Below are 23605 nucleotides of genomic sequence, written 5' to 3' on the forward strand. Positions count from 1 at the left end.
CATGTTCGCCATACATTATCTACAGTACTGAAGGCAGTAACCAGTCGTGCCTAATTGTTTGGGTTCTATACAAATCGAGTGTTTTCTCAGAATGCATATCACAGCACCAGCCAATTTCTGTGGTCTGCAAAGCCCCATGTTTTCCTAGATCTCAGTTCCCAAACAAGTATACTGTCAGTTCCCTTGCTTCATATAGATAATATGAAGTTGAGAGGTAGGACAGTAGGAAATGTAGAGCATGGAAACAGACAAGATAGTTATGAAAATGCAGTGCCACTGCCATCAAAAGCCAAATGGACTATAAGTAACCTGATAAATATAAAAAGCAGGAAAAAACCTTAAGTTTTAAGCTCATGCACATGTGAACGCACATACACAGACAGACAGAACTGCATAATCTATTGATGCTGTTCTTTATCATAATTAGGACTGCTTAATATTTGAATAAAGTTACTTATCTATCCAAGCCTCCTCCTTGATTTGTCTGTTAAGTATGTTGGTGTGCATTTGCATTCCTGAGTTGTATTTATAGTCAGGTTCAAGGAACAGCCATGAAAAATGTCATGTTTGTCTACTAAGGATTTCAGGACCTAGCAACTCTAGCAACTATTCCTCTTGATTCTCACTATTTTTCTTCCCTACGAAGGCTTCCGTTTAGATTTTACTATGAAATTGCCCAACCTAATTCACAGAATTTCATAAGCACTTCAGATAACCACCTCCATAAGAAATTATCAATGTTTTCCCATTCCTATTTTTATCTTGTTTTCTTTCCAGGAAAAAAAAATCCTTAAGGAGGGGGGGGGGAAACTAGCTGCAAGGTACCTGGTAGAACTGAGATGGTAGAACTTCATCTAAAAAACACTGAGGGAAATGTTAGCCTGAGGAACAGCAGCTATTTCAATTTATGGATCCTGTGAGTCCTGTTACCAAGGTCCACATCCATTGTTTTTAGCATTACATCTCCCTAGCGGTCTCTTTTGTGGTTCCCTGAAATCAGTTCTTTGCTAATCTCCATCCTAATCCTGGCCTGCTCTGCATCTTAACTCTAGGAGTTTAATCCTGAGGAGTTTTACCACTTGCTGGAAGCAGCTGAGGACCATGCCAAAGAGGGACATTTGGTGAAGACAGATATTCCTCGTTACATCATAAGCCAGTTGGGACTAACTCGAGATCCATTTCCAGGTAATACAACCAAAATTAATGGCTATCCAAGTGGCCTTGTCTCTGTACATGTCCCCAATATTTGTTATATGTCAAGTGACCATACTTGTGTGTCATTTCTTGCATGTATTAGCATGGTCATCTCATAACTTCTTTGGATATGTGGCAATTTGTCATGCTGACTATTCAATTCAATATTACATGGATTCCACACAGCACAAATTTGTTTTCTTCAATATGATTCTTCATTCTTGGGCCATTTTTGTTCCTTGTGCAGCTTTGAGGGAAACCTGTCTGACTACCTATTCTACGTAGCGGGTAGGATATAAATAAATCGACACAGAATTTAGTTCAACAGAGTTGGAAAAAGAAGTTAGCCAGGATAGCCTAGAGGCATATTTCTAAATACTGAAGTTAAATTTATTAAGGAGCCATTAAGAATTTGTTAACAAACTGTCCAGTAGAAAGAGAAGAATGTAAATTGTCATCTACTAGTAAATTTCTGGATTACCATCTTTTATTTGGTGATTTCTGGGATTCTTTTCAAGAATGCTGGAGTAGATAGGCACTTTTTGGAGATGAATAAGAGAAAAACTGATAGTGAAGCCTTAATTATTTAGAAATCCCAAGCATGCATACTTCTTTTTTTTAAATTTGAAATTCATATGGGATAGTGAAAAGGAAAATCAGTCTAGTTATAGAAGAAGTCTAGTTATGATAGGGGATCGGAATCTTTCATATGACAAAAAGATGCTGGATGAACAGCAAGTCTTTTCTCATCTTGACTTCAAACCTCAGTTTTCAGTGTTACGGCAAACCTTATTTTACAGCATCAACTGTCTACATACACATGGTGACAATGAAATTTGGAACCCCATTGTCTTCCCCCCCATCAATTGTAGCTAAATATATACAACATAGCCATTAAAATTGTATGGAAAGACACTGACATAAAATGTTCTCAATCTCCCTCCTTTCAGTCTTTTACCAAGCCGAATAACTTTGTATTTGTTGTGTGTTGAATTGGGCTGAATTATCTAAATGCTGATACTCCAACCATGACATCCAGGGTTGTGAAATTACTACAAGTGACAGATTCCAAAGGCTGGGTTATGCTGCTTGCTTCAACTGAGTAAAACTAAGAACAAACAGTGCACCACGTGAAGGTTTTTTTGGAATGGCTTCTGTTTTAATTTGTAGGACCTTTGCTGTAGGCATCTGGGCTCTGGATTTTATCAGACTGATGTGCAAAAGAGGGTTGTTAACCACTTTCCTTCAACTTAGCTTCTCATTCAAAACTGACCCTCCATTTCACTCTTTCCTCTCCACGGTGGAAGCATTGTATGGATTCATCATGTGTGGTTGATCCTGAAACAGGATTGATAATTGTTGAAAGTTGTCTAACTAGGAATCATGATCTGGATTTCCAGAGACGTAGTAATGGAATTTTCCATACAAATTCGGGAAAGTGGTAGATCAGAGGCCCCAGGTGCTAGAAGGTCTGATGCGTGTTTCTTCATAAGACAATTTATCTTTTACTGCTTCAGCTTGTCAATGCACATTTTCACACTGGCAAGGTAGTATATGCTCATCTGCATCCAGTGTTAAATGTGTGCATATACACGTATATATTTCTCTAAGCTGGATTTCATGAGTGCATCTATATTGCATTGTGAGTGTGAGTAAAATTGCCAAAATGTGCACATCAGCTTTTGCATATCTGCTGTGTGTTGAGCTGCATGCAGATGTGCTTGCAAGTGCATGGTTGAATCTTCTGATTTGCCATTAGAACACATGGAGCTTTCATATATACCCATTTATACCACATGCATGTGCCTTTGTGTATATGCATGGCTCTGTGTGTGTCTAGATTTCACCCTTTCTGTGCTTTCATAAATGACAATGGGGTTGCTAAAGCCTTGTTCCCTTGGCTCTCCCTTTGGCTCTTCCCAAACGTTGTTGTCGTCAGATGTGCTGTATGTGGAGGAGCACGATAGTGGAGGATCCAACACACCTGAGACAGAGGAGTTCACCGAGGTCAGTATACAGGTCAGCTTGGCCAACCCCATCCTAGCCAGGTTTTTTTCCCCACACAGGGGCTCCCACAGAGACACCTTTATTGTGATTTGTTCACTATGCTGTGCAAATGCCTCCCTTGCAGCCTGTCATTACTACCAAGCCTCAGAGGAACGTCCCATTTGTGTAAGAAGAAAGAAATTTTCATAACAAGCTGAGATTAAGTAAAAATGCGTGATGATATAATACTCAAAAACTGTATCGATGTAAAAACATAAATTATGGCATTTACCAGGCACATATCATTTGCTTTTCCTTCCACAGATGCCCATGTTTAGAAGTCCTAGTCTTTGAAATTCAGGATTATATCTAAAGTTCTATACTGTTTCTACTGGCAGCAACTGGAAATAAATTAGACATCAATAATATGGATGCTTTGTGAGGAGGGGTGCTACTTAAATAGCAGCATTACTTCTGTGATCTCCAGAGTACCGTGTTGCTTTGGGTAGTGGAAGCAGTGTTGTTCAATCACTATGTACTCTATTGTATTTTTCATATGTTCATTTTATATTGTATTTAGCTTTCCAAGATAATTCCCGCCCCCCCCAATATACTTTACATCTGTCTTATGTAAATTAATATGTATTTATATGAGAGAATCAACATAGATTGCATTTCTTTGCAGAAGTTAAATCCCCTTAGGTTTCATGCACACAGTGCTCTAGAAAAATTAATTAAGATACAATAAATATTATTTCTAAATCAGAAACCTAATTTCAAAGAGCTGCCCAAGCTAGGTTTTGCTTGTGGAAGAGATTTGCACTAACCCACTACTTTTTTCCTACTTTTTCCGCTTGGACAACTAATAATGCTATCTATCCAATAAATTACAATATTGCAAGCCTCCATCAGTTTCAACAATTATTTTTACATTGGTTGTTTGGAATGAGGGGCAGGTGGTAACTAAAATACAGGCATCCAAACTCTCATGGATTTGTTTAATTATATTTCAACCTCTTTGGGGTGTGTGTGGTTTTGAGCTGTTGAAGAATGTTTGAAATTATGTACAATGTAGTAAACAAATGCCAGCTTTGCTTATTACAAGGAAAGACTAATATTTTGTTCAATAAAAAGTGAAATAAATGTGCCTTTAATTTGGAATCCTACTAGTTAACCAGCTATTGACTAAATATAGTAAAACCTGTAGGCTGATTTAGGATTTTCACATCTCACATTTTAAAGTTTAAAGTAGCTAATGTTTTGGGAAAAGTGCTGAAATGTAATCACCTTTGTTCAGTCATGATGAAAGCAGATCCAGGGATGGCAACTCAATTAGCCATTTAAGATGGCCGCAATTTAAAAGAGAGATGGGCTCCCCGTGTGCAGCTGTCTAGCCCCATTTTGTGACCTCTCCCCGAGATTGTATTTATGCAATTTTATGGTTAATTCCTATCTAAAGTAGATATCCCCTTTGGAGGCATTACTATATATATCTTTTATTTTAATGAAAATCTGAACCCTATGTCTCAGTTATGTTCCCTACAATATTTTGGGGAAAATGGCTAAGCAATAAATAATCTAAAATAATGACCCTCTCCCTGAAGAAAATTGCCCATTTCTGCTTTGGAGGGTGTCAGCGAGGCTATATGCTATTGGCAAGATATACTTTTTGATTTTTATAGTGCAGCTGAAGATTTTGGAAAGCTACTATTGCTCCTTACAACAAACTGTTTTGAGAGACTATCTAAATTACTCTACCCAGTGGTGGGAACAGCAGCAATGGTTAGAAATGGGTGAGAAAAAAGTGGGAAGAAAAATCCACTTATGGAAGAGAAGAGGGCTACGAAAGAGGCACAACATGGGTGGCTAAGGGACAAGAGGAGGAAGCCTGGGCAAGAATGATGGCTTATGAATGTGACTGATGGAAGAGAGGAGAAGGTAAGAAGGAGAAATGATCATAAGAGGATTGGACAAGAAACAAAATAGACAGATAGAGGATATACGGATTGCGCATGGGACCTGCATGTATGAGGGAAAAGGAATAGGGCTGAAAGTGGAAGAAAGTGGTGTAAGATCCAGGATGTTAACCTTAGTTATTGATTAGTGCAGAGGGTGCATTGTTCCTGAATCTTACTATTTCCCTGGCTGGAACTGCTTCCCTTGCTCAATCTCACCCTTACCACAGTCTGTTAATAATTCGGGGATGGCATATTTGTTTTGGGCACAAAAGGCTGAATAGAGAGACATCAAGGGAACCTCTTCCACCTCCTCTTCCCCTACTTGGAAAATCATCAAATGCATGATTGTTTCAGAGGCACTAGAAAGCTAACCAGCTGCTCTCTGGAAATGGAGTTAAATTGGCAGATGGCATGAGGTTTTCACTCTCATTTTCAGTTGATTACATTTGAATGGTGTATTGACTTTTGATTTTCCACAGCGAATCAATTAAGTCCTTAATATGCAAACATATTATAATGTACATAAATGGTAGAAGGATCCTTAGGGCTTCATAATTTTTTCTGAAGACTTACAAGGATTAACTTTCAACAGAAGATTAAAAGTTTACATAGAATCGCTCCTAATTTTGGTCTTTCTCCCTCATACTTTATCTTAGCTCTATTTTTGTGGAGTGAGGTATCAGCTCATAATTAGGCCACTGCAAGATCTATTGTGGTTTGCAATTTAGAAAAGGTTTTGCAGCTTTATTCTAAGTTTCCTGTTCTTTATTGGTGAGACCGTGATGAACATACATACAATAGTAGCTCTTTACTGAAGAACAGAGATTCTGCCTGGATAAAAAAAAATTTTTTTTTTGCATTATTAGGACTCGAATGCTGTTGCTTAACAGTGTATTTCATTGTGCACTTGATTCTTCTTAAACTTGGATCTTTCTGCATTTATAAATGAAATTATTACTGTTTCTGAATGATGGAATTCAGATTCAAATGTTAACTTGTATTTTAAAAGCATCCTATAAGGTAAACTTCTGTTAGAACTGAATTGTTGTCTCCTTAAGGACCATTTATGGCCTCACACTCAGAATGTTTAATGTTGCAGAGTCGTGGGACCACTCCAAAGCCAAAGAAGCCACCAGGAGAAGGAGACTTTGAAACTATTAAACTTATAAGCAATGGGGCCTATGGGTGAGTGCACTATAAGCATCAGGCTCCTTGGATCCATTGGCTGCAGGAAAGGATCTTTGCTCCTGGGTCGACATTGTAGCTCCAAATCGCGTGTAGTTCAAATGTGTATTTGAGCCAGTTATTCTGTTTCTTACAATGATGATGTAGCTCAGGGGGCAAATTATAGCAGTTATAGCAAATTGGAGTATAAATTAGTACAGTGTTCAAAGAGGCCATAAAAATAGATGATTTTGAAAACAAGTTCAATATTTGGATTAGTTGATTATTGAATAAATAAAATAAAATTTAGCCTGATATTGAAGAGGTGTGAATAAGTGCCCAGACAAGCCTGTCTGATGAAGACATTCCTCAAGAAGACACTAGCATCCCTGGGGCTATATGGAAAATTGGAGGAGAACCTCTCAGGACAATGTCAGTGAATAGGTGGGAGGAGGTATTCATTCTAAGTCCAAGATCTCAAATCCAGGATAATTCTGGATTCTGACTTCCCACTGAGTAGTAGCCCAAAATGATTTTTCTATATTAAAATGTGCTGTAGCAAAGCACACTAGACAGACGTATAACCATATTTAATTTTCTCCTGTACAAAGCATTCTGTAAATGTTAGATTTTTTAGCCAACTAATAAAAGGAGGTGAACTCTAATAAATATGAAGGCTTCAGCAATCTTTCTTTAAAATTAATGAAAATAAAGGTAGTTTACAGAAGGATTGTGATACATGGACTCCAAGATTTTGCAAGATTTTCCTTTTGGTGGCAGGCGAATATAGACTTTTGGGGCAGAATCTAAAAATGCCTCTTGTTGACCTCTGCTTTCTTCTTCTCTCTCAGAGCTGTGTATCTGGTGCGACATAAAGAGACCCGCCAGCGCTTTGCCATGAAGAAAATTAATAAGCAGAACCTCATCCTGCGCAATCAGATCCAACAAGCCTTTGTGGAGCGTGACATTCTGACTTTTGCAGAGAACCCCTTTGTGGTCAGCATGTTCTGCTCTTTTGAAACTAAGCGGTACCTCTGCATGGTCATGGAGTATGTTGAAGGTACACAGTCTCAGAATTTGTAAGGGTTGGTACCTGTGAGATGCAAGGTCTTTATGGCAGTCTCCATCCAATATCATGCAAGAGTTATGTCATGTTAGCAGCAATCCATGGGAATTGGTTGCATTGATATGCTCTAAATACTGGTAATTTACGGCTTTGTCCAAACTGGACTCCAAATATATTAGACTTCAACTTCTGCAATCTCTGATTTGGACATAGGCAATAGTGATTGCAGCATTATAGATGATGTTAGTCTATTTGGAAGCAGCTGATTTGAAAAGGCTGCCTTAGGATGCTGAATTTTATAAAGAAAACACTAAGTTTAACAGCACATTATTTGTAAGAACTCCTAAAGAATATAACAAATATCTTACTAAATATAATAATAAATGTGTCAGTAAATAGATTACCTACAAGAATGATAGTTAAGAGGTGGCCGTAATTTAGTACTTAAGCACATATCTTATAGAAAATTTATGTTTATTCCCTGAAATGCTCAGGTAAGGTGAAGGAAGATTCTGCCTGCAACTCTGAAAATCTGCTGTTCCATCTGGGTAGACACTCTTAAGCTCGCTTACCTAATGTATTGACTTAATACAACTTTCTAGATTGGAAATTATGACCATTGAAGTTGCCCACGTCCAAATTATAGTCTAATATCCTGTTGAAGATCTTTGATCATGTGATACAACCTCTCGAAGAAGCTGAAAAGACTCAGTTCTGACTTTGCAGAGTCATACCAGAACTTGAAGAGCTTTAAGAGCTGAGATGAAAAAATATGAAGAGAAAAGGATTAGTTTCCAATAAATTCCTATCATCTCCAACAAGCTTGGGATATTGACAAATTTGTTTTCTTCCAACTTGCCTTTTTGGTTGGACTTGAAAATCATTTGACATGTATGCAGATACCACACTACAAAAACTTTTGAGAACTTGGCATGGGTTTTCCATACCTGACTGAATTGGGCAGCTACAGCCAGGAAGGCAAGACTGATTCTGTACTGCAGCCAACCCCATTAGCCTGCCTTTCTAAGACATTACAGATTTCTCATTCTCAAGAGATCCATGTTCTGACTTGGTCTATTTGGATCTCTTTTAACCCACTGTATGCCTGGAAGGCATCTGAAAAAGCGTATTAAACTTAATCCACCAATAGTTACATAATGGCAATGAATTAGGCATTGCCTTATAACTAATGCAAACAAGGGACGCAGTGGCTCAGTGGCTAAGACGCTAAGCTTGTCGATCAGAAAGGTTGGCAGTTCGGCAGTTCAAATCCTTAACACCATGGAACGGAGTGAGCTCCCGTTACTTGTCCCAGCTTCTGCCAACAAAGCAGCTCGAAAGCATGTAAAAATACAAGTAGAAAAATAGGAACCACCTTTGGTGAGAAGGTAACAGCGTTCCAGGCGCTTTCGACGTTTAGTCATGCCAGCCAGATGAGCACGGAGACGTCTTTGGACTGCGCTGGCTCTTTGGCTTTAAAATGGAGATGAGCACTGCCCCCTAGAGTTGGGAATGACTAGCACATAGTTGCGAGGGGAACCTTTACCTTATAACTAATATATTTAAGGCAATGAAATGAATTACAAGAATATACAACTTCTGCAAACAAAAATGTGTGCCAGGCTAGCTTTAATCAACCATTTTCATTGACTCATACCCTGACCTTGCAAAATTGCAAAATAGTGTCATACTAGACAGGATTTGAAGATTGCAAAAGGGATATTGTTGTGACCATTGGACTGCACTTTTTGCCATACTGATTTATTTATTATTCATTTTAATACAGTCAGAATTATTTTTAATTTTAAGAAATCACATCACATTATCCACCAATTTGTTTTCCTATTAATAAAACCAGTCCTTTCCCACTAGGCAGGAAAGGAGTTTTTAAATCAAGAGGATTGATATAAATAGGTCAAGTATGAAAAAACAATTTTTTCCTCCCTTTAGTGGATGGAGGGGAAAAAGCAGTTTTTCCTCCCTATGAAAGGAGAACACCTAAACAGGAATTCAGAGTAGAAGGTACATCTAATTTGCTTTTATTCACAATAAAGGAGTGAGGAGGAGTTAGCATGATAGCAGATGATGCTATCTTGAGGAGTTAGCATGATAGCAGATTCATTCTGTAGCATGACAAATTCACATCAATCACTTTAAGTTCCATATTAAAATTTACATATGGGATTTGCAGAAACACACTACCAAGAATAATTAGCAAATACTATTAAGTATAAAATACATGCATCCTTCATTAACCAAATAAACATAGGTTAAACTTTGGGAAGAGTTTTCCAACAGTTGCAGTTAATCCTATTGGTATCACTTTCTAAGGATGGTGCTTCAGTTTCTTACTCAAGAAAAACTCTTCTGGGGATTCTTTTTTGTATCCAATTGCAAGTTGAGTTTAAAATTAAGACAGGTTGTAGAAGATGTTATGATTGTGAATTTCAGAAGACATTTTAGCATCCTGTATTATTTTTGCAATGAAGAAATTAAGGTTTGAAATCCAGAGATCATGCAGGCCATTAATACAGTCCATAATCACTATTTTACAAACTCTGTGTAAATAAGATAATAGAAGAGGCCAGGGGACAAAATGAACAGATAATGAGTTATAAAAGAGAAAGTTGAGTTTAATTGTTAAAAGCAACAATTAACAATAATTACATCTAAAACAGGAAAAACTAACTGGGCTATTACATCACAAAGGAAGAAAAGAAATATAGAAGGAAGATAAGGACTGCAGAGAACTGAATGAATTATTTCCATCTGTCTTCCCTCTAGAAGATATAGGGCAGAAAACTACCTGAACTGATAACTTTCAGAAAGTAAGTCTGAGGCATGGACCTAAATAGGGTAGACAAAATAGGAAGTTCTTTGTTTAAATCTCAAAAAACTCAAATGTGCAATTGATGATCTTGTGGCAAAAAATATATCATTCACAACATTTCACAGGCTTTCCTAGGAGAGGGCTGAAAAATAGCCAGAGGAAAAAAAAATCTGAGTAAATGAGATCCTCTGGAATTTCAAGCCAGTTAGGTTAATGTAAATCACAGATAAATTGCTGGAAAACATGGTTACTCACTGAATTGTCAAGTATATAGGTTAGGTTTTCCTGAAGCAGAATTAACATGGCTGGAGAATATTAGCAAACACATTGTAAAAGTTATCAAATAGATACCACTTACTTGGACTTTGGGATAACTTTTGACAAAGATTCCTGAGAAAATTGAACAATGATGGGGTAAAAGGTGAACTCACTTAAGGCTTAGTAACTGGCTCAAAGAACAAAATGTACAATGTGTGTAGCCAGTGCATCTGTATTTGGGATTGGTGCTTTTGTTTATAAATTAGCTGCTGAAAGCAAAGTGGCAAGTTCGCTAATAACGTTGGATTATTTAGGTTGGCAAATTAGGAAAAGGAACAATGAAAAACACAGAAAATAAGTAAATATAAAATGATGCCTGTTGGTTGTAAAAAAAAACCATTTCAATAATGGGGACTGAGATTGAGTGTGGTTTGTCTATGATTGGGTTTGCATAATCTATAGGTAGTAGCTGGTAATACAGATCTCCACATATTGTTGATAAATTATGAGTTTTGCTCTACAAAATAAAGCTATGGAAGTTAACAAGCTTAAAAAGTCTATTCAGGTGTGCAAGGCCTTATGTGGCATAGACCTGGAGTTCCAAGTTACCTGGAAGCCACCTACTCCCATGCAATTGGTCCTATGTTTTCGGTGGGACATTTTTTTAACTTTTACTTTCAAAATATTCACAACTGATAGCCAAGGCAGCTTTTTTTTTATCGAAAGGCAATTGCAGTTGAGGTTGTTCATTAAATTACATTTTAATAGGATTCACAACTTCTATTTTGAGGTTTGATGCTCTTGACAGTGGAATTTTTGCTACCCAGAAACATACAGGAATGGATAACACATAAATTTGTAAAATATTACAAAAAATGGTTTTAGGTAGGAAGAAAGGTAAACGTGTTGCTCGGTTGTAATTGGACAAATTCATGGAGAATAAGGCTATCAGCATCTACTTACCATATCAATATGAGCCCTACATGTTTGGTTTACCATAATAATAAAAGACCATAATAAATTGGTATGCACCAATAATTGAGAATCCCCCAAACTTCTGGCTTAGCATGCCTTCTGACTGAGGCTGTTATCTCCCATTTTTAGATAAAGTCTGATTACAATATGTTTGAATATCAGGTGCAGATAGAGATGCTTGAAGAAGTTTTTATATACTTATTTTGTTTGTGGGTTTCCTATAAGTATCTGATAAAGAAGGCTAACAACAGTCTCCAGAATCATACTTCTTCTATTCTTGAGACTGCAAGTTTCAGTCAAAGAACTGGCTAAATAGAATGACATCCTAGCCATCTTCCTAACCATTTCATCTTCCTCCTAGCAGGTGGGGATTGTGCAACATTGTTGAAGAACATTGGGGCTCTGCCTGTAGAAATGGCCCGCATGTACTTTGCTGAGACTGTCTTGGCCCTGGAGTACCTGCATAACTATGGCATCGTCCATCGTGACCTCAAGCCTGACAAGTATGAAGTTAAAAGACCAGGCCTGTCTTTAGGTGTATTTAGGAAGTGGCTATGATTGGTTCTCTCTGACTGATGTCTATTCCTCTGCTTTCTCCACAGCCTACTTATCACTTCCATGGGACATATCAAGTTGACGGACTTTGGTCTTTCCAAGATGGGGCTGATGAGCCTTACGACAAACCTGTATGAAGGTCATATTGAGAAGGATGCCAGGGAGTTTCTAGACAAACAGGTGGAACCCTGATTAAGTCTGTTTGTTATGTGATGCTGCACATATATGAAATGTAAAAAAAGTCAGATATTCAAAAAGCTAAAGCTGTCAGAAAATTGCATGAAAGTAGTGATGCATTATTTTATGGTTGATGTATTTATTAGATTTTTATCCCATTTTTATTACTTTATTAATAGCAATAGCAACAGTACTTAGACCTATATGCCACTTCACAGTGCTTTACAGCCAGCTCTAAGTGGTTTATAGAGTCAGCATATTGTCCCCAACAATCTGGGTCCTCATTTTATCAACCTCGGAAAGACAGAAGGCTGAGTCAACCTTGAACCGGTGAGACCTCAACTGCCAAAATGCTGGCAGCCAGCAATCAGCAGAAGTAGCCTGCAGTACTGCATTCTAGCCACTGTGCCCCTTAACTCAAGATGGCAAATATACCTAATATTCCTTCTTCCTCCTATTTTCTCCACAAAAATCCTGCAAGGTGGGTTGGTCTGAGAGAGAATGACTGGCCCAAAGTCACCCAGGTGGCTTTGATACCTAATATGGGGCTAGAACTCACAGTCTCCTGGTTTCTGAGCTATGCTGAATCTATGAATATATCTATAAATCTAGTAGATTTTCCATTCTGATTTCTTTTATTCCAGCTCTGAGGTTATGTGTTTTCATTTGAAATACAGTAATAGAAAAAAGTTATAAAGTATTGCACAGTCCTTATGCCACTTGAAAGAGGTCTAGGGAGGCAAAATATATGATAATACAAAATGATATTGCAACTGACAGCAATCTTTTTTTTTCATTTTTTAATATCTGTTGTGGACTTCTAACTATTTAGCACACTGACTTTTTAATGATCAAAGAAAAGCTTTGTTTACTGCTTCATTTTAACAGATCAGTACCTCTATATTTAGAAGAAGAAAAAACCAATGTCAAATTGAGTTATATGTAAGAGAGAAAATTATAGTGTTCTCATATTTAATTTGAACCAATTAACACCATGCACTGCAAGTTTTGAGATACCTGACACTCAGTGGATCAGCATTTTTGACAGCTGAATTAAGACAAATATCTTAACAGGTGTGTGGGACCCCTGAATACATTGCACCTGAGGTGATCCTTCGCCAAGGTTATGGGAAGCCAGTGGACTGGTGGGCCATGGGCATCATCCTCTATGAATTCCTGGTGGGCTGTGTACCGTTCTTTGGAGACACTCCTGAAGAGCTGTTTGGCCAGGTCATCACTGGTACGTAGAACAAGTGCTGCTTCTCTAGGGCAGTGGGTCAGGACCCCTTTGGGGGTCAAATGACCTTTCACAGGGGTCGCCTAAGACCATTGGAAAACACATATTTTCAATGGTCTTAGGAACTGAGACACCAATTTTATGGTTGGGGGTCACCACAACACGAGGAACTGTATTAAAGGGTCACGGCATTGGGAAGGTTGAGAACCACTGTCTTAGGGGCTCATTGGTTACTTACTTTAGAATTTGTTCCAAGTTTGTAGGTGGATTTTAGACTAAACTGACAAGTAAAAAAAAAGGCAGAGGAAATACAAATTACTATATTTTTGCCAAGAAGACCACATGGGCATTTCCATGAAGTCAACAGGTTCATCTCAAAGGTGGCTTTTCCTTTAGATAAAGCAGTAAGGTGGAGGAAGTGAAGAGCAACATGAAATTGTGAGGGAAGCATTGTGTAGAACCGATGTTTTGAGATTTATTTATTTATTTATATTTGGTGCTTCTAGACCGCCCCCTCTCCCAGAAGGGACTCGGGGCGGTGTACAGTCCATAGAGAATATCACAAAATACAATAAAAAAGTTAAATAGTTAAATATGTACAGTTTGGAGGAGGTTAAAATGCAATTAAAAGAACTGTACAAAGCTAATATAAATATAGGTTTTAAATCCCTAAAACAAACACAACAAATTAAAAAACCCCTAAGATAACCAGATAATAATACATTTGCCAGGAGGGACAGTTGTAATTATGCCAGGCCTGCTAATCGGAACAGGTGAGTCTTCAATTTTTGCCGGAAGGAGCGGAGGTCAGAAGTGGTTCTAATGTCGGGGGGGAGGTCATTCCAGAGGGTTGGGCCCATCACAGAGAAGGCCCTACTCCTTGGTGTCGCCCGTTGGCATTGCCTAGTGGACGGCACCAGGAGAAGTCCCTCCCTGTGTGAGCGAATTGGCCGCAGGGATGTATGTGGGAGGATGTATGTGGGATGTATGTGGGAGATGCAGCTCCTGCTACCCTGTATTTTTAAATTACATCATTTAAGTTGCAGCCTCAGTAGGAGGAACTATTTTTGTAACCCCTCCTAATTCCAGCCTCTTCGGCCTGATCTGCTTTCCCAAGCGCCACTATCAGATTGCAGCAGCCTGTCTTTATTTCCTTGCTTTCAGATGACATCTTGTGGCCAGAAGGAGAGGAGGCGCTCCCCTCAGATGCTCAGGATCTGATTTCTTGCCTCCTGCAAACCAATCCTCTTCTCCGCCTGGGAGCAGGTAAGGTCAGACAAGAGAGTGAAGGAGCTATGGGTAGAGCATTCCAGCTCATCAGGAGAGAGGTCGTTTTCTGTCTTCTTAGGCTTCAAAGGGTTGACCAACTATGGCCATAGCAAGCATCCACAGTTCCCCATCCTTTCTCTCCATAAAGTATCTCTGGCAACAGGATCCAAATTTCTTAGCTAAGCACTATGGTAGCTGCTTGGCTCATTATTTTTTCTTAAGAGTGATTTTTGATCTTGTCCAGTAGAGGGCAGCAATCCCTTGTTTTCCTTCATTTACACAGGTGGCGCCTATGAAGTGAAACAGCATGCATTTTTCAAACAACTAGATTGGACTGGGCTTCTGAGGCAGAAAGCTGAATTCATTCCTCATCTGGAATCCGAGGAAGACACCAGCTATTTTGACAGCAAGTGTTAACCTTTCTTTAGCTCCCTGCCTCATCTGAATATTTTGTTTTGGCTTTTTTCCATCAAGTTTTTATTTTATTTTATAACATATAAAAATTCCATTTTCAATTAAACAGTGTGTTGTCTGAGTACAAATAGTTTTAGGAGATAGTAATCAAAATATTTACAACAGTGTTCATTACATTAGTATTGATGATGATGATGATGATGATGATAATAATAATAACAATAACTATAACTATTTATCCATTTTAACATGCCTCCTTATATCATTGATCCCTTCCTTATATTTCCCTGTCTCTAATTCCTGTTTTTATCAGCTAACCATTGATAAAATAAATCCAGGTTAAAAAAATATTCAGTTTCTTTCTTTTTCTTAATTGTGTTAGCCTGTCCATTTCTGCACATTTTAGTATTTTTTCAATCACATTTTCATCTGTAGGATCTCTTTACTTTTCCATTGTTGGGCAAACACAATTCTAGCTGCAGCCAATACATGTAAAATAAGATGCATTCCCTTTATTGTACTTATTCGGCAAAATGCCCAACAAAAATATTTCTGGTTTCAGATCAGGATGTTGCTCTACCATTTTTTCCAAACGTGTATGTATTTTTGTCCATTTTTTTTTTTACTTTTGGGCATGTCCACCACATATGATAGTACAAACTAGGTATCTGATGGCATTTCCAACATTTTGTAGACATATCCTTAAACATCTTTGCTAACCTTTAGTGTGGAAAATGCCATCTATAAAACATTTTATAAAGATTTTCTTTATATGCAGTTGACATCGTTAATTTATAATTTCTATCCCATAGTTTCTGCCATTTATCTAACTCAGTTGGATAACCAAAAATTTTAGCCCATACTATCATTGTCTCCTTTACTTGCTCATCTTCCATCTTGATAGTTAACAAATATTTTCTTTATTAGTTTTTAATCTATCCCTGTTAATATCTGGTCTAATTTTGTTAGTTCTTTATAGAAACCTGAATATTTTGGTTAATAGTTTGAACTCCTCTGAAGACAATTATCCAGCTGTCCCTGACCATACACCCATCACTCGCCTGGCCTTTGTAGAAAGACCCCAAGTACTTTTGTGATTTTGTTTCCTCTCTTGATAAAATAGCAGCTGTGAATGAGCAATATTCATAAGGACCACAACAAGGGGGAGGGGTGTGTTTGGAAGGCTATATAGTTTAGTGGAAGCAGAATAGCTGTCTGATATTTCCAGGAAAGGCAGGAAAACATCATAGAACAGTGTTTCTCCAGCTTGGCATCATTAAGATATTTGGACATCTCAGAATCCCCAGCCAGTAGTCCTTGACCTACAACCACAGTTGAATCCAGAATTTTACTCATCAGTCATTGCAATCATAAGCTGAATCACTATTGGACTGGACTCCATTTTATGACCATTTTTACAATGGTCATTAAATGAATCGTGTGGTCACACAAAGCCAAATTGGCTTATCCAATAGGCATTTTTCGTCAGAAAACAGCAAAAAATAAGAATCATCCCAAAACATGATCATATGACTGGTTGTAAGTGTGAGCCAAGTGCCTGAAATGTGATCATATGACCATTGGGGATAGTGCAGCAGTTGCAACTTTTTTTGAATCTGTTGTAACTTTTGAACTATTATTAAGCCACTGGTTGTAAAGTCAAGGATTATCTGTAAAAGTTGTTAATTTTGAAAAGCATTTTCCTAGACAGCAACTGTCAGCCATTGACACCGGTGCTGAACTAAGAGCCAACGTTCTGGCACTGTGAAAAGACACTGCCTCTCTTCCAGGAAACGTTTTAAAGCACTATCTATCTACTTCTCTATCTGATATTTGATGTTGACTGTCTTGTGAAAACAAGATCTGTGCGATTCTGACAGGAGAAATGTTACTTTTGTTGTTCTTGTAATCCAGTCAGTTATGAGACATTAAAAGAGAACTCTTTCCAGGCACGTGGGAAAGAGCACCCTCTACTGAGATTTTGTTTACTTAAGCTCGCTTAAGTCGTGGGCACAGGGAAGCAGAATTATTGGGCCAGAAGTTACACTACCTGGATTTCTGTGAGCCTCATGAGCTCTTCTTTCTCATTTTAGCCCGCTCTGATCGTTACCACCATATTAATTCCTATGATGATGAAGATACGACTGAAGATGAACCAGTGGAGATACGCCAGTTTTCATCTTGCTCTCCCAGATTCAGCAAGGTAAAGCCCTTATTTATTGCAGTTCTTTCTGAGGGCCACTTTGGTGTTGAGAATAAAGGATTAGGACAAAATACCCCAAAAGGGCTTAAAATCTAATAATAAATATGGATTTGGATTTGTAACACCTTTATGCCAATGCTGTGGAGTACATATAAAGAGCAGGGATGGGCGTTCTGTCACCCATCCAGTTGTTTAGAGCACAACTTGGAGAGTGCCAGATTCATCACTGAATTAGGAAAAGTGTTAAGGCAACCAAAGTTTGCTATTTGCTTTGTAAGAACCAGTCACGTGCAGTCAGGTGAGGCAAGTGAGGCACAGCCTAACCTCTCATCATCAGGGCAGCGAGTCATTTGATGGGAAACTTGCCTTTTCGGAGGAATGACCCAGCTTGGCTCCCGCTTTCGATCTGCCACCCAAAAACCGAACGGAGAAGTGAAGAGGCAGGAGAGACAAAGCAGGAGCCAAGCCGAGTCATTCCTTCCAAGAGGCAAGTTTCCTATCGAATGACTCGCTGCCCTAGACTCGAGGCTCCAGTCCAGCCTGCGGTGCTTGCAGCCCCCGCCAGCTCCTCCAGGGACTCCCAAGCTCGGCACCAGAGAGCCGCCGCGAGAGAGGCCGGCCAGGTTGCCCATGCAGCGGCAGAGGTTCCCTTTGTTCTCTCGGGTGCGGGAAGCGGGGGGGAGGCTTCCTCCGCTCCGTCCGCTCCCCACCTGCGCTGCCCTCGCCCGACAAGCGCGCTCCGGATTCCGCGCAGCTCTGGCAGGCGGTGCCGTGGCCGAATCCCAGGGCGGAGGGCGGCAGGTCGCAACTGAGCATGCCTGACTGTGGAATTCTGGGAGTTGAAGTCCACAAGTCTAAAAAAATTGCTGCCTCACCAGCTATAAACCTCACTGCACGTCACTGGTAAGAACCATGGGATGTGTGAGCAGGTTGCAAACAGTTCCCAGCAAATACAAAACAGAAAATACAGTTACTGACTTCCATTAAAACCAAGATAGGGAAGCCAATTTAGATTCATATCCTGGTTTATTCACCTGCATTTTAATTTTATTTATTTATTATTATATTTGCATAGCCACCCATCTCACAAGACAATCTATTCTGTTTTTAAAGTGCACATTTAAATCTTTTTTAAGCTAGCAAATAATGCCTCAAAATCTGAAGTCAAGATTGAAGATAAAATGTGCAGACACTTGAATAATTCTGCGAAATGGTTGATGCTTCTGCTGCTTTTATTATTAGCCTGCCCTATCCAAAAGATTATACAAGGTTGAAATGAAAACAGATTAGGTCTGAGATTTATGTCATGGATATGCAGATATTTTATGTTGCAAAGTTACAAAGACGCATAAGGAAGCATGGATTGGGGATGGTTATCCCACAATCCTATGAAATACCTTTTCACTCACATATAAGTTGCCATATGTTTTCCCACCTCCATATTTGCTGAGATAATCTGTGTCTAAGGGGAGTCCAGTTATATGAAATGATTACCAGGGGAGAGGAGCTTAATTTCTCTGGCCCTGGCCAATTCTCTATGTCAGGGCTCCCCAACACCCTCATCCGCAGACCCTACTGGTATGCAACCTGTTGGGAACTGGGCCACCCAAGTGCTGGGTGAGCATAACCTAAAACCTGCACAAATTAAGCTTTTGCACACGTGCAGGATCTAGGTTACAGACACGAAACCATCCTCCCCCCCCCCGCCCCCCGCCATCACTGCCTCCACAACCACTGCCAGTCCATTGAGGCAGAAAGGTTAGGGGATGCTGCTCTACATGATCTCTTACTGAGATTTTCCCTCCTCCTTGATAGGTGGAAAAAGTGATCTGGGGTAGACTGGAAAGTGGGAGAATTGGCCAATAGGAGGGTGCGAAGACCCATCATGAATCCTTGTGTTGGGGAGAGGGTTTTTATTCCTATCTTGGGAAGGGAGGTGAATTTGAATAGGATTGTGTTGTATATCTTCCACTAATATTTCTCATTAGACTGGTACAACCCATCTTTTTCCTCTTCTTCTTTGCCCTTTTATTCCAGGTGTACAGCAGTATGGAGCACCTCTCCCAGCATGAGCAAAAGACTTCAGGTGTCACCAAGCGGGATCAGAGCAACAAACACAAGGACGACAGGCTTAGCAAACGGGAAAGCCTCGGTAGCTTCACGCTTCGGGACAAGAGCTGGCGCACCAGCTCTCCAGAAATGTGAGTCTCACTCTTAGGGTGGCTAGGGAAAGAGAAGATCAGTGTGGGTTTGATGGGGCTCCTTGGGAGATCTGGTGAGTTGGCTGTTACTACTCAGCAACAAGGGATGGAAGGACTCTTTCTGAACATTCAAATCCTTGGTGATGTGGCAGTGAGAAAACGGCTCATATATCTAGAATAATCAGCAGCAGCTTAATTTGTGTGTGTGTGTAAGAGAGAGGGAGGGAGAGAAATATGAGAGGTGTGAAAAGTGCTGCTTTTCGGTTGTACATGTTTTCTTATTTTAAAAAAAAATGATTGAAAAGGAAGAAGAACTCAAGTCAAAATGTCTTTTGACGAGTAGAAATAGAAACTATCTGTCCCAATGAAACCTAGATGGCTTTTCAAGAGAAAAAAAAAAACACCTAATGATAAAATGTAATAAATATTACATTTGTTTATTAAGAGGGAAGGTCATATTTTACAAGGTCTTGTTTATTCATGTAGTATTAACTCTAAAGATGCGAAGCAGCCGAAAGGAGGAGAGCTCTCATGGGCTCAGTTTCAGCCTCACTGATTACAATTTGTTATCATGGACTAAGGCAGAACCAAATTGAGATTCAGTGAACCAAACCTGATGAAACTTGTGGACTTCAGTTAACCCCGGCAGAATTTTTCATGACAACCTTCCAGTGGTGGGTTCCTACCAGTTCGACTCGGTTCAGCTGAACCGGTAGCGGTTTGGTGGTCTGGGTCACTGGAATCGGCAGCGACCCAGGCCTGCCATGACCCCAAACTGGTTCTTTGGGTGGCGCCTATGGTGGCGCCATCTTGTTTTTTGCTTCTGCACAGGCACAGAGCCATTTTTATTGCACTGTGCATGCGTGCATCAAGCGCACCCGCGAAGCGCCCACGAGCAAACCAGCAGTAGTGACTGCCGGAACTCACCCCTGCTTTTGGCCCAAACATATTGAGGCTAAGTCAGTTTGCTGGCTTCTGTCCTATTTAGGAAGCAACTCTCAGCCTCGGAGTCATCATACACCGAGAGTGATTCGAGTCCCCCACTGGGAGCCCGCCGCCGTTTCTCAGCCCTGATGGACACCAGCCGTTTTGCCGTGCCGTTGGAAAGTGACAACGAGATTCCTGGCAAGGGACCTTTGAAGGCTCCTGCAGAAAATGGGCCTGTAGGAGCCACCCCTCAGTCTGAAGGCAAGGAGAGCAAGGAGGGAGCAGGAGATGTTGCACAAGGCCCTGCTCCTGTGGAGACTGAGGCAGGTGAGTACAGGCTATGGCAAGGTAGGTAGCCGTTTGCAAAAAAACCAAAGCAAAAACCTTGTGGCTTTGATGGGCTAAGAAAAGAAGCCAGAGTCAAAGGTTTCCTACATTCTTACATTGCAGGATCTCTGCACTAAGGCTTAAACCAGTTTTTGGTCCATCCTCATTCTTTTCACCTCTCTTTTCTAGGCCACAAATCCGCTCCCTTCCAATGTCTAGGGAGGAGTAGCACTCTTAGTCAAAGTGATCTCATTTCACTGGAAGTGCTGGGTGGCACAGCACCTGGATAGTGTAGGTTGAGTCACCTTTGACTGCTTCCAAGCCCCCTGGCTTCTTTTCAGTATTTACCTGAAATATCTATTCAGAGTCTGGTTGTCTTTCCAGTAGATACTGCAACCTGAATGCCCAGATGCCAGCAGGTGTGGGGGATTTAACGATTTGTTCCTCCGTGTAGGCATCTGTTTGGAGGAAATAGTAATTTTCCAAAATGCCTGCCGCAGGGTTTGGCTTGAGAAAAATGCATATTTTTGCCCTGCCTCCCACTCCCCTGGTAGCACAGCTGTTGCAAGAAGTGCATGTTCATGCAACGTATCCGAAATAGTGGCAATGGATATTAAAGTTGGCCTTTTCCTGGGATGCCTAAGGCAGGAATTGTACTTCCATGCACACATACGCCCAGAGATGGAAGATTTCGAATGCTCTTGAGACCATTGCTTCACTTTCCTTTTGAGAGGGATGGCTTCGAACTTTAGTGGCATTGAGTGACGCAACTCTTCCTTCTACAACTGTGTGCATATTTATGTATGTATAAAAGCTTTCGTGCTGCCTTACTTCTTCAGAAATAAGAGAGCGCCTTCTTCATGTTAGCAGCCCTAAAAAGACAGTGTTGTTTGAACCCGTTTTATTGTATTTTTATCCCAGTCATGTTTGCTTCCCTTTAGCAGAGAATGTGTGTGTGATTTAGCTTTAGAAACCTGTACGCCCCCCCCCCCACACACACCATTTTATTTACAATACAGTGCTATTTGTTTTGCATAGTTGAGTTTTGTATCACAAACAAAAGGTTGGAACAGTGTTTTTCAAACTTGGCGACTTTAAGTCCTGTGGACTTCAACTCCCAGAATCCCCCAGCCAGCATAGCTGGCTGGGGAATTCTGGGAGTTGAAGTCCACAGGACTTAAAGTCGCCAAGTTTGAGAAACACTGGGTTGGAACTACATGCTATCGTTATGTTGCTGCTAAGAAAGGTATGTCTTAATGTGAGGAAAGAGAACCAGGAGACATGTTTTAATAAGAAACTCTGCACAGTACAAGCTTTGCCTCCTGCCTGAACTGGAAGTCTGCTCTCCATTGTGCTTGCCTTTTGATGCTTCACAAGAGGCTGCTGAGTTGTAAGTGTTCAGTGTCTCCAAATGTGATGTGATTTTTGGAAGCTGCCATCACTTTTACCGTTACGAATTTGGAGTCCCCTGAATGGTAGATTGTAACTTGGGATAAACTCCGGCTCTGCTTTACAAATGCCTTGAGAACCGATGGAAAGGCGCTTCCGCTCCTTTGTGGAACAGGGACAGTTGTGAGGCACAAGCCACTTCACAACATCCTTGGTGATGGGTCCCAGGAGGGATAAACTGGACCCATTCCATGCTCTCTAATAGGTCAGCAAAAAAGACAGACAAGGTTTCTAAGGGTTTTGCAGCCCAAGAATCTTAGTTGCACAGCTTTGACTCTGTGGCAACCTAGTTTGTGTAACAGCACCTTCTTTCAGACCACCAGGCCGTCCTGTTCATGAAGAGCACTCTTGGGCATTTAGCAATTGCAATACCAAGGCAAGCACATTGCACAATTTAAAGGATCAGCTATCATTTGTCATTCCTTTTCATAACACTCGTATTAGTATGTGGACCAGAAACCTAAGCTTAAGCCTTTCGAGATACATGATGATGCAGATAAGGCCTCGGTGTACATGCACACAAACCAGGCACATGCACACTCATATCACAATCCCCACTTTCTATTGAATCCTGCTACCTGCTGCGTTATGTTTCCCAGAATGCTTCGGTGGTGCTGGCTGGGAATGCTGAAGCAACACCCGGACAGCATCAGATTGACGAAGGCTGTTGTTGTGGGAAGGGGTTTGACGAGCAGCGTTATGGTTTATTTGCCAGCGGTCCTTCAAAGAACAGGGGTGGATCTATAGTCCTTGCAATGCCCTCGGGGGAAGCGGGGGGGGGGGAAGGTGATGGTGGGCAGTTCGTGTGGTGGTGCCCCGTGGCTCTTGTTTGGAGGTGGGGTTCCCTGAGTGTGGTCCTGTGATCTAGGGCTTGAGTCATCGTCCCTCTCTCTCCCCTCCCCAATAGGCGATAAATCAAAAGCGGGTGAGCTACAGCCCCCCAAAGAGCTGGACCCATCTGCCCCCAGAGCTACCAATGACTTGGTGCTGCGTCGAGCCCGGCACCAACAGCTCTCAGGGGACACCGCCACGGCTGAGAAGCGCAGCTCCCGCACAGGGGGCAAGGTCATCAAATCTGCCTCAGCTACTGCATTGTCGGTCATAATCCCCACAGGTACGCCCCTCCTCCTCCTCTTCATCCCTCCCCCCACACACACTCCCCAAACCCCTAGTTATGGCATCCTCCTTTGAGCCTGACCCGCCCACACTCAATGAACACCCTCCAGTCACCTTCTGCCTTTGCCCCACCACACAGACCACTGGCCTAAGACACCCCCCCCCCTCTCTCTCTTGCACTTCATGTTCCCTTCACCCTTCTGAGCGCTGAGCTCCTCTTGATTCCCCCCTTTCTTTGGTACAGGGATTCTCTCCCCCCACTCTCATAGGAATCAATACCGAACAACTTGTCTTCAGTA

General features: G+C 40.7%; 1 protein-coding gene across 3 annotated transcripts in view; it reads left to right on the top strand.

The window, feature by feature from the left end:
• Positions 1–23605, top strand: part of MAST1 (microtubule associated serine/threonine kinase 1) — a 90458-nt gene that overhangs the window by 59429 nt on the left and 7424 nt on the right. For 2 of the 3 annotated variants that reach the window (XM_081937993.1, XM_081937992.1), the window contains 13 exons: positions 1053–1185; positions 3134–3201; positions 6238–6323; positions 7154–7362; positions 11796–11934; positions 12034–12166; positions 13238–13403; positions 14565–14666; positions 14953–15075; positions 17177–17286; positions 19324–19487; positions 20476–20741; positions 23098–23304. In XM_081937993.1, coding sequence (XP_081794119.1) covers positions 1053–1185; positions 3134–3201; positions 6238–6323; positions 7154–7362; positions 11796–11934; positions 12034–12166; positions 13238–13403; positions 14565–14666; positions 14953–15075; positions 17177–17286; positions 19324–19487; positions 20476–20741; positions 23098–23304 — 1906 coding nt within the window. The remainder of the gene's footprint in view (positions 1–1052; positions 1186–3133; positions 3202–6237; positions 6324–7153; positions 7363–11795; positions 11935–12033; positions 12167–13237; positions 13404–14564; positions 14667–14952; positions 15076–17176; positions 17287–19323; positions 19488–20475; positions 20742–23097; positions 23305–23605) is intronic. The other variant, XM_081937994.1, reaches the window with a different exon arrangement.

Source organism: Natrix helvetica, assembly GCF_964273705.1.
Source record: "Natrix helvetica genome assembly, chromosome: 1".
NCBI lineage: Eukaryota > Metazoa > Chordata > Lepidosauria > Squamata > Natricidae > Natrix > Natrix helvetica.